At 37.8% G+C, this 12604-nt stretch overlaps 1 protein-coding gene across 1 annotated transcript in view; it reads left to right on the top strand.

Annotated features, from left to right (window-relative positions):
- Window positions 1–12604, top strand: part of LOC126168897 (transcription factor IIIB 90 kDa subunit) — a 372622-nt gene that overhangs the window by 52189 nt on the left and 307829 nt on the right. The window contains exon 4 of the mRNA XM_049920596.1: window positions 11546–11650. Within this exon, the coding sequence (XP_049776553.1) occupies window positions 11546–11650 (105 nt within the window). The remainder of the gene's footprint in view (window positions 1–11545; window positions 11651–12604) is intronic.

The following is a 12604-nucleotide window of genomic DNA, read 5'->3' as shown; positions in this document are numbered from 1 at the left end:
TAAAAGCTTTCAGGTTTGCCTACGACATTGTAATTCTGTCAGAGGCAACAAAGGACTCTGAAAAACAATTTAACAGACTGGATAGTGTCTCAAAAAATGTTACAAGATGAACATCGACAAACATAAAATGAGGGTAATGGAATGTAATCCAATTGAATTGGGAAATACTGGAGGAATTAGATTAGGAAATGAGACTCTAGCAGTGGATGAGTTTTTCTACTTGCAAGCAAAATAACTGATGATAGCCGAAATAGAGAGTATATAAAATGCAGATTGTTTATGATGAGAAAAGCATTTATGAAAAACGCTGAGTTTATTAACATATAATATCAGTTCCAGTGTTATAAAGTCTTTTCTTCCATGAAAGTGAAAAGTGAGCAATATACAGTTCAGAAAAAAAATAAAAGCTTTCAGGTTTGCCTACGACATTGTAATTCTGTCAGAGGCAACAAAGGACTCTGAAAAACAATTTAACAGACTGGATAGTGTCTCAAAAAATGTTACAAGATGAACATCGACAAACATAAAATGAGGGTAATGGAATGTAATCCAATTGAATTGGGAAATACTGGAGGAATTAGATTAGGAAATGAGACTCTAGCAGTGGATGAGTTTTTCTACTTGCAAGCAAAATAACTGATGATAGCCGAAATAGAGAGTATATAAAATGCAGATTGTTTATGATGAGAAAAGCATTTATGAAAAACGCTGAGTTTATTAACATATAATATCAGTTCCAGTGTTATAAAGTCTTTTCTTCCATGAAAGTGAAAAGTGAGCAATATACAGTTCAGACGAGAAAGAGTAGAAACTTCTAAAATGTGGTGCTACAGAAAAATACTGAATATTCTACAGATGGATCAAGTAACAAATGAAGAGGTACTGAATTTAATTGGGATAAAAAGAAATGTATGTCCCAGACTGACTAAAAGATGTGATAGGTTGATGGGACATATTATGAGGCATCAAGAAATTGACAGTTTGGTAGTGGAAGGAAGTTTCGAGGGTAAAAATTGTAGAGGGAGCCCAAGATTCAGAAGGATGTAGGATGCAGTAGTTATTTAGGGACTAAGCGGTTTGCATAGGATAGATCAGTGTGGAGAGCTGCATCAAATGAATCTTCGGACTGAAGACCAGAACAACAACAAATGCATGTACCACTACCCTTGTGTTTCTTTAATAAAATATACATTCAGCCAAGAAAACTAATAAATTATGAAACAGCATTGCTGCCAGAACTTACCTTCAGGGGACAAATTCCATACCATAGTACTGTTGATGTACACACATATGAAAGTGACACGCTACCTACCTTTTGGAACTAATAGTTCCTTCATTGTTGAAGAGAGAGAGGGTAAGCTGGGGAAGGTGAAAAAAGAAGGGCAGATTATTCAGACCCCATGATGAGTGAGACTCACCACCCAACAGGACCAATAGTTCCAAAAGCTAAGTGGTACGTCTCTTTTACCTTTACATGTATCTACGGGCAGTGCTGCTCATTTCACCTGCTGAAGAAAATTACTGGCCAGCAGTTCTTTTTTGTAATTTATTACAATATACATCCATAATTTGCAAGTATAGAGTACTGTTGTTTAGAAATTAATCAACAAGTTATATTTAATTTGCCATGTACAGAATATTACAGAATATTATTTTGGATTTTGTTTTATGTTCTGCAGTGCTTGACTGCATATTATGCCTTCAGTATCTTTATGATGAATGCAACTTCACTCACATAAAAAACAGAATTGTTTTGCATAGAAAAGGCTATTTAGTTTGATTTTTTTAATAATTATTTCATTTAATTTTGCACACAAAAAATGCTTAACCTTGTACTTCAGATGTAATCAATGCTTGATATTCAAACTTACATTTAATTTCCCTGTGTCTATAATAAAGCATTTTCTGTAACCTGAACAAAATATTTTAAGTTTGTCTTCCTTATTTCTTTGACAATGTACAATCCTTGTCTGTACTTATAAATGTCTGTCTTGAGCACATATTATCCTGTACAACTCGTACTGCCAATTTCAGCTTACTGCCTTCATCAGAGATTGTATTTGTTTATTTTGTGTGGGAACATTCATTGAATCTTCAGTGCAAATATCATCTTCACTACACATCACAAGATTTATACCAGCTACACAGATTATGAAATCGCTGTAATGGAACATTTTGTCTTCTAATTCTTTTTTTCCACCGCACATCTAACTTTAATATTAAAGTTTACATTTGTAGTATAGCAGCTAACTTCCTTTCATGGCTATCTGAAAGCAAAACTACTTTGCACTTGTTGTTGTGGATTTTATAGTGAGTTGCTATTTTCTTTGTACTGTCAATGAAATATTTGTTGTTGACATTAATGCACTCATTAGGCCTGAAGACTTGTTGCTCTTGCTGTAATCTTTACATAGTGTGTTACCCTTGTTACTTTACTTTATTTAATTACCTCCTACAACTTAATTATATTTTATCAATGAAATTCTTTCTCCATTTCTTAAGACTGGCGAATTAAATAAGGGTAAGGCTGAGAAGAGAAAGAGCAGCTAAATTTAAACTGTTTGCTAATTTTATTTGTTTCCACTCTTGAATGTACGTCATAATTTTGTGTATTATGAGCAGTCGTCTGAAAGGTCCTCTCAAAAACTGTTGTGGAATGTTGAGAACAGTGTTGGATTCCTTCGCAATAACACTTGATGGAAACAGGTTGTAACTGACAGTAGTCAACACAGACCTCTAAATAAGACGAGTCACAGTCATAATAATTAAAGTGTCTATACACATCTTTGCTTGTAGACCCCTCACCAAATAGTAGAAGTTTCAGACTGTCAACAGGCACACAAAAAAGAATGAAAACTTTGCTAGCTTATGCGAATCCTTTAACTAGTGTGCAAACTGATTTCCCACAACATATGCTCACATGACCCTAATCCCCCCACCATCTGAAGAATCAGCTGCAAAGCGGTGTCCCCCTTATTACCCTTTGTCAACACAGACTGGAGCTCTGAATCCAGTGTTGGGGCAACTGATGGGTTTAGCAAATGATTGTACAGTGTATTGTGTTTTCATTCAGTCAATTTTTGTTGTTGACTGAAGCAGCTGAATGAAACTAACCTATGTAGGTATTAAGGCATATGAATGTTTCCAATCAGTCTCTAGGTTTGTGTGATTTCAGTTACATACTTGTTGAGCATTTTTGGTTTTATGTGAACCATGACTAGACAAGTCAACTTTTAGGGAGACAGGTAACATATTTCAAGAAGAGGTGAGTAAAAAGTATATTTCTAAAAATGAAATATTTTCACAACTTACATATTTATTTGCTTAAATATGATTTTTTCATGGTTCTGACGCTGAATATCGATCTTTGGTTGGTTTTAAAAGGTTGATAACTATTGCTCCATTATAAACTTATGTTTACGTAAATGAATAATTACTGTTTATTTAAATTTATTGAGGCTCTGTCCCCCTCTTCCCACTGGATTTCTCCCATTGCCCATAATTCTGTATTGGTAAATGCTGAGGTGATGTGAATAGAAAGCAAATAAGATAATTTCTTTTAGTTGTTTGGTGTCTTAATCTCTTGCCTTTTAAGCATATATTGTCCTCTGTGGGAAGTATTTCTTTCGCAAGAAATATTTAGCATCATTCATTAATTTTCATTGATTTTTAATTAATATAATTTCAGAATATGAATCACCTTGCAGATACTACACATCACATCGAATTTATCGTGAGGATCACTTTTTGTTCAGTCAATTGATTTCTCCTATTACCACACCATTGAATGTTTCGGCTTTTTGATTGGGACAGTGTTCACTATGAAGTAAACACCTGTTCATAAACACAGTTGAATAACTGAACTAAAAGCCACTTATTGGCAAAAAACAAATATCAGAATGACAATGACAGTGATGACAGGTGATAACAGAGTGCTGTCAACAATAACGATTAAATGGTGCCAAAACAATAATTTTTTTTTTCCTTCTTGTTCTTCTATTTACATGCATCAGTGCAGGTCGGCAGGATTATTAACAGATTTGGAATGCTTAATTTAAGGGGTGGTCAGAGCCCTTCCTGTTGCCACCCCATTACCCTCCTCTGGTATGGGCTATATGTACCCCAACTGTCTGCGTGTGGAAGTGAACGAAAGTTTTCTAAACATTTGCAAATAATGTAACTGATATGGAACTTGGATACCAGCCCTGTATTGCCAAAAAACAACATCCAGTATAGTCGGCACTCTGAACCTCATTGTAAACCTCTACCAGGTGGATTCGACCTGGGGCCAGCACAACTCCCCATCCCGGAAGTGGCACTTCAATATGTGCTACTATCTGGACACAAAAAAGAAAAAAAATTGAATGTTTCCACTTAGAACTGAATTCAGCAGGGATCAGACAACTCCAATTGTAGTTCCCCGTGGTCTAGAAGGGGTGTGACCATGGTTACAACCTGTTTACTGTGATGGCTTAAAAAGCAAGAGATTAAGACACCAAACAACTAAAAGAGATAGGCTTTACTGTGATTTTGAAGTACTAATCACTGAATGTGAAGGGAGCTTCATCATGCCATGGAAATGCTATATGTGCTATTTTCTGGAGGCTGTTAAATATAAACAGATTTGTATGTGTGTGTATATGATTTGTATATACATAGCCATCAATGCAGATTTCTGCACAATATATTTACCTTCCGCTTAAATAAGTGATTGAACAAATGTTTAAGGGATAGACTCAAATGATTTTTAATTAATGGACGTCGTCAAACTTTTTCATTAAAGCAGAATGCAAATAGCCACTAAAATCTGGCAGTGTTCCTTTGTTCTGCAGGTAATCCTAAGGAAACTTTTATGCTCAACTTTGTACTCCCAATGATAGATCAGCTTAATTAGTTACATGTCAATTGCATCTGGAACTACTTCATCCACAACAAAATATTAATCTGTTTTAAATGATAAAAAGAAAAATTATTCAGTTCAGTAATTAATTAAATAATTGTATATAATACTTATTTTCACTTTTGTGTACCTTCAAGATGTCTCTCCACATGCCCCCTGGGTATGGCGACCACTGCTTTAATTCACATGTGAAAATACTACAGACTGGTCTCATTCAGAACAATGAATGGATATCTCAATCAACTAAAACATTGAAGAATGCTGGCTCATCCATCAGAATAACTACATAGTGGTTTCACTTGAAAAGAAAGAATGAATAAGTCAGTCAATATGCAGGACTACGATGGACTGCGTCAACTGTTTTCATACAGTTACTACCAAAGGCTAGTTTCATTCAAAAGAACTAAATGAATTACAATCTGAGCAATATGCAAAACTGCAATTAATTGAATCAGCTGTTCTTCTATATAGCTTTGATAATTTTTTCTCCACTTAGGAAGTAAGTAAATTATCAAATTGATGTATAAAAATGTGTTGCCAGATACAGGTTGTGTGACATGAACCAAACAGAATAACATTATAGAAAACTGTAAAAATATAAGTTGATAGAATGGTTAGAGAATACTTACCTGCTTAAGGTGGAATTCTGGTAATGCCCACAAAAGGGAAAAAAAAATAATCCTAGGTTTTGGAATTGTTTGTTCCTTTGTTAGAGAGGAAAGAGGGATAGGTCTGGGAAAGTTGGAAGGGATGGACAGCTCACTTGGACCTCAGACTGAGAGGGACCCACTTGCTGTGAAGATTGCGGAAAACAAATACTATAGAAATTTACACACTTTTTAGACCTCTGGTAAATTGCATGTAAGGTAGATGTCTTTTATAACAGCAAAGTATATTAATTATAGTGAATTTTACTGTTGAGTGATGTTTTTGTAATCTTCAGTCTGAAAACTAGTTTGATGCAGTTCTCCACATATGTCTATCCTGAGCAAGCATCTTCATCTCTCAGTAACTACTACAACCTACATCCATTTTAATCTGCTTACTGTATTCAAGCCTTGGTCTCCTTCTACAAATTTTAACCCCACACTTCCCTCCAGTACTAAATTGATGATTCCTTGATGTCTCAGAATGTGTCCTGTCAACCGATCCCTTCTTTTAGTTAAATCAGGCCACAAATTTCTCTTCTCCCCAATTCTATTCAGTACTTCCTCATCTGTTAATATTTAGCATTTTTGTAGAGCACTACGTTTCAAAAGCTCTTCTTGTCTGAATTGCATATCATGCATGTTTCATTTTCATAAGACTCATTTCACTATCGTGGTTAGAGTAGTTTTCTTGAGACTTGGTACTTACTCTTTCTTGTTTAGTATTGTAATGAGAAGCTCCTCATTACGTACTGGTCCAGATCCTGAGTTGAGGGGAAACTACCTGTTGTGTATTTAGTTCACTGAACATAATTTCAGCCCAAGCAAAAAAACTGCAGTTCATCAATAGTACATAAATACTTCAAATGAAGTTGAAGGCAACTGTCCAGAGCTGAAGCATGAAAGGAAGGGATGCAAGTACAACAATGGAAAATCTGAGATAGAATATTAAATATGTATATGAGGCTGGGTCAGTACCCACCAAGTAATAGTAGCATTGAACAGCAGATAGACATGTAGAAAGGTATGGTTACCAGCTAAGATTTGACAATATCCTTAATCATAGAGCTAACACTCTAACACTCACACAAAACTGTGTGTGTGTGTGTGTGTGTGTGTGTGTGTGTGTGTGTGTGCGTGCGTGTGCATGTGTGCACGCGCACGTGCGCATGTGTGTTAGTGCATGAGTGTCAAATTTTCGCACATGTGTTAGTAGTTCCGTGCACTCCACCAGAGTTGCTGGGTTAATTCGCATGAAGTGCAGATCATTTATTCCTTGTCTTTTTTTTTTTTTACCTTTTGTATGTTAATTATTCTGTGTTCTTTTTTTTTTTTTATATTTCTCTTCCTCTGGTGTGTGTTCCTTTTATATGCCTTTAGTAATGCTAGCAACGAGGAGCTCACTGACCTCGACTAGACTATTGCACATTACTATAATCGTGAGGTCTGTATTTTAGCGCCACACACACAAATAAAGTTCCATCATTTACTTTAATGTATTCTGGCATATTCACCATTTCTGTAGCAGGCATGGCAGAGTTGCAGGACCTAATTCATTTACACTGCTGCTAAAGTGGTGACCTCGACGTGATCTGGCCTACCTGCACGTATGTAACACCAGTAAAGAATGAATGAGAATAAAGTGGCTGCTAACCTGGCAGTGTCTAGACTAGTCGTGAGGCTACCTGTGTTCTGGCCACAAAATGCGGTGCTGTGGTTTGCCCAGGTAGAGACAAATTTTTCTTATTCAGGCGTTGCCACAGACACATGTAAAATTGCATTGGTGGTGAGGCAATTGGAGCAGCAATATGCGGCAGAAGTGGAAGATATCATCGTCACACCACTTGAAGGGAATGCATACGAACGGTTGAAGACAGAACTGATCCGCCGCATATCTGCATCACAAGAAGAGTGCATCCATCAGGTACTAAATTAAGAAGATATTGGAGACCGAAGAGTGTCACAGTATCTGCAGCGTCTTAGAAGCGTAATTGACGCTGGTAATGTACCCGACTATCTGTTGCATACAATCTGGAGCAGTCACTTACCTCCATCTATCAAGGCAATTATAGCGATGCAGTCAGAGATGTTGTTAGAAACCATGGCAGAACTGGCTGACAAAGTGCCGGATGCCATCTCACCCATGCCTATTATAGTATGAGCCGTGCAGTCCGCGAGTCCAGCCACCATGGTGGCTCAAGCTGAGTACAATGCATTAGCAGCAAAGGCCAATCAACTGATGCAACTGATTAGCCAGCTGGTAGCGTGTTGCAGTATTGGTGGAGATCGCAGCCAGCCAAGATACAGAAGACACTCCCACAGCAGGGCTGCGTCCCGCACGGCTGTGCTATCACCTGATACACAGAAGGACGTGCTGGTACCACCAGCATTTTGGGGAATGTGCGTACTGCTCAAACTGTGTGCATTCCCAAATGCCAGCAGCAATTGAACATAGGCACTTTGTCCAACTGCTGACCAACATCACAGCGCCTATTCAACAGCGATCAATCACTGGCTGTAAGTACTTGATTGATACTGGCTCTGACTTATGTATTTACCCAAGTGTGTTGCTACATCAGTGCTGACCATGTATGTCATTCTGCCTGGCAGCCGTGAATAACTTGCGTATTGTAACAAACGTATGGCTCGCACAGAATAGACCTGGATCTTGGCCTCAATGGTGCGTTCATTTTGAGTTTCATGGTGGCAGATGTGGCAGAGCCAATAATAGGAGCGGATTTCTTGGCGTGCTATAACCTTTTACCAGATATGACCACCACCCGCCTTGTTGACCAGACTATTGAGCAATCAGCTGCTGATTTCCAGTGTCAGACATCCACCCAATCTGCCTGGGTGATTACCGCCAGTAACGATGAGTACGCCATGCTATTGAAGGACTTGGGAATAATGGAGAATGTTGGGCACAACACTGTGCACTGTATCAAGACAACTGAGGGGCTGCCAATCTCCTGCCGACCATGACGACTGGCACCAGACTGTTTGAGGATACCAGGTGTACCGGTATGAAATGAGTGTTAAGATACAAATGTGTCGATAGGGAACATTTGTTGTGAACGAGCCTTAATTTTTTTTTGTTTGGTTGCTATGACATCTGCCAAAGATATTTAGTATACATCAAGTCATGGAACAAACAACATCATATGTTTTCATCGTGTTAACAATGTCGAATTTTGTACTAGAAAGTGATGATTTGCGGAAAGCATTGATTTTTGTTTTCATTTGAAAAAAAGTGCTGCAGAGTCGCATCAAATGCTTGTCGAGGCATATGGTGATCATGCTCTATCTGAAGCAACATGTAAAAGATGGTTTCAATGGTTCAGAAGTAATGATTTTTTATGTAAGAAGTGAAGAACGTGGAAGACCACCAAAAAGTTCGAAGACGCCGAATTGCAAGCAATATTGGATGAAGATGATACTTTGAGTCAGAAGTAAATGGCAGCAATGCTAAATGTTGCACAACAAACAATTTCTGACCATTTGAAAGCTATGTGAAAGATCCAAAAGTGTGTAAAATGTGTGCCACATGAATTGAATGAAAGACAGATGGGAAACCAAAAAACCATTTGTGAAATTTTGCTTCAAAGACATGAAAGAAAATCAATTTTGCATTGAATTGTTACTGGTGATGAAAAATGGATCCAGAAGACATGGCAAAGTAATTTTTTTACACGACACTGCACCTGCACACTAAGCAAAACTGGTTCAGGATACAATCAAAACACTTGGCTGGGAGCTGCTACCCCACCAGCCATATTCACCAGACTTGGCTCCTTCTGACTACCATTTGTTTTCATCAATGGGACACGCATTGGATGAGGAACACTTTGATTCTTACGAAGAAGTCGAAATTGAGTGTCTGATTGATTTGCTTCAAAAGACGAACATTTCTATTGGCGTGGTGTCCACAAATTGCCAGAAAGGTGGTCAAAATGTATAGAAAGCAATGGTCAGTACTTTGAATAAAATGTTTTTACTTTTTAGTTCAAAATTAGTGTTTCATTTTCATAAAAAAACGCCCATTTCCTACCGGTACACGTGGTAGACAAGGCCGAGTCTGATAACATGATCAAAGAGGGCATCATGCATCTGTCTTACAGCCCCTGGTTTTCACCACTACACATTGTCCCCAGTGGTGCATGATGGCCTTGAGGGGATTACAGAGCACTGAACACTTGCACAATACCTGGCAGGTACCCGATATCTCTGCTCTGCGACTTCCACTACACGTTGAGTGGTGCTTGTGTGTATAGTGTATTAGATTGCACCAAGGCATACACACAGTTTCCGGTGGCCAACGAAGATATACCAAAGACAGCCATTATTACGCTGTTTGGCTTATTTGAAAGCAAATTTATGACTTTCGGTCTCTGGAATGCAGCGCAGACATGGCAAAGGTTCATTGATTCAGTGCTGGGAGACCTGTCTTTCTGTAACACTTACCTGGATGACGTTTTGGTCTTCTCAGCCTTAGCAGAAGAACATAGCCAGCATCTCATCAAGATTTTTCAACAACTAAGCGAGTACAGAGTTGTGCTGAATGTGGCGAATTGCATCTTTGGACATTCGCAAGCAGACTTCCTAGGCCACCGCATTATTCCTTCAGGCTCGCTACCATTGCCAGACAAAATAGTGGTTATCTGCCAGCTGCCTTGGCTGGCCACATGCAAGGAACTAAGACGCTACCTAGGGATGCTGAACTTTTATCAGCAGCATCTGCCGCATGTTGCTGCACTGGCGGCCTGAAGGCTAAAAGCAATTTGACTATTACCTGGACAGACAACATGATTGCAGCATTTGAGAAAACAAAACAAGTGATAGCGGATGCGGCATTGTTGTCACATCCCGAGATGAATGCACTGTTGGCTGTGGTTGTAGATGTGAACCACACAGTGATAGGTGGCATGCTTCACCAACATGTTGATGTGGTCTGGCAGTTGCTAACTTTCTTCTCTAAAAAGCTGACCATCTTGCAAAAGAAATGGAGTATGTATGTATGCCTGCAAACTGCTGGCGATGAACGAGGCTGTCAAGTACTTTCATTCTCATGTTGAGACTTACACCTTCACGATGTTTACAGACGACAAGCCACTGATATTTACCTTCCAGCAAAATAATCTGAACTGCTCACCAAGGCAACTCAATAAGCTGCTGTACGTTGTGTATATTAAATTTTCCCAAATAATTTTCCCTATAAGAAAGTAGAGAGCTTAAATCTATCTATCTAAAAACCAATACAGTGAGTTATATGTCAATATGAGATAAGCTGGGCAGCTTTTTGATCATCTTATCAATGTATGAATTCAGTTTTAGTTCATTACACATTAGGTAAGCAAGTAATTATACTTAGTGAGTTTCATTGTGTATAGTAATTAAATACTTGATGGATTGAGATGGTGTGTAATGAATGAGCTGCACATTCAGTTGTTGAGTGTATATAAGTTTGGGTCCATGGTGAGTATTGTTATACCATGAGAAGCTTTTACAGTTTCTTGGAAGGATTTTAATTCCCATCCTAAATCATTAATGTCAGGGAACAGTTACAAGCCAACTATAAAACCTTTGATAGTCATCATTTTACATCAGCCAGTTAACAGTTTAGTTTTCTACCCGAAGTGCTGTCCGTTAATCTGACTTGCCTTCTTTTATGGAGCTAAAACTCCAGCCCTGGTATTGTTTTATTTTCTACAGAATTATTGGCCTTGGGTTGATCACAGGAAATATTGATAGAATTATTTTTCTTGTTTAGCACTGCAAAAACATCATTTATGAGAATATCTTTGCCATTAGTTTTGTTATAAACCCCTAAAAAATTACTATATATGTTTTGTGCATTATTTTCATAAGATTGTTGATTCCATCAGACACGCTTATATCAAGCACTAATCTCCCATCTGTATTCACCTCAATATAAACAATACACTGTGTGACAGCTCACTCAGTCTTCCTAATGCAGTTGAATCCTTAACATCTTGTTCAGATATGTTGATTGATTTCAGTGATGTGCTTCAAATTTGTGTGTATGAACTGGGACGTACATACCTCCGATTGTCACAAGCTTTGTGTATCAACATTCCATCAATGGGTGAGTAGCAGTGCTATTGCTTTTGGTGGTGGTTGTGATGCTGATGACAATTTCAATGCTTTCTGAAGGGGCTTCTTTTATTAATTGATTCCTTTCATTTAATACTCCGTCAATTCTGCATATTTAAATATATCCATACAAATCAGTGCATTTCTCCAGACTTACTGAGTGAATGCCATGCAAAGTTCAGCAGTGTTTCTTCTAAAATAGAGATCCCAACATCACTAGTGATGGCGCATATTCAGTCACTTTTACCTCTTCTGTAACTGAAAAACTTGGTATGAAAAAATACCCACAGATTTTATACATACTGTGACACTAATCACCATCACAGTCCTAGTAGTCAGAGAGAATGAAAGTAGAAAGTAAATTCAATTCAGCCATATGATAAGTTAACTCATTCTTTCAGTCAGCAAGGTGGCGCCAACATGGTTTCATACATTTGTGTTTCAGCAGAACATTCTAACAGTTGATCTGTTTAATGTGAATTGGGCATATAGTGGATAAATTGGATTTATTAAATCAAAACCCTTTATCAAAGATTAGACTACAGGAAAGGGTATATTCCTTTGTTGGAAAATAATGCAGTTGATACCATTATTGCATTTGCTTCTACTAAAACGTAATATGAGTGTAGTCTGGATGTTTAGTGTTTCAATCAGTCATTTACAGGACCTGAGATACTGCGTAATCCATGAAAATGCAATTAACATACTGGGTGATTCTGTGATAATGTTACTAACTTTCAGGACAATAGAGAAGAGTAAATGTATCTACTTGAGGTAAGGGACTCTGGTCTGGAAATGACCAAGCCGATAGTTACAAGCAAAAATTGTACTGGTACCTCTGACAGTGGACTACATTTTTCTGTGATATTGCCAATAAATTAGCTAAATAGTGAAAGTCAAGTGAAGAAGGAAGAGCAGCTTTCTCTTATATTAACAATTCAAGTAC

Source organism: Schistocerca cancellata, chromosome 1 (genome assembly GCF_023864275.1).
Source record: "Schistocerca cancellata isolate TAMUIC-IGC-003103 chromosome 1, iqSchCanc2.1, whole genome shotgun sequence".
Taxonomy (NCBI): Eukaryota; Metazoa; Arthropoda; class Insecta; order Orthoptera; family Acrididae; genus Schistocerca; species Schistocerca cancellata.
This window is presented reverse-complemented; position numbering and strand designations above follow the sequence as displayed.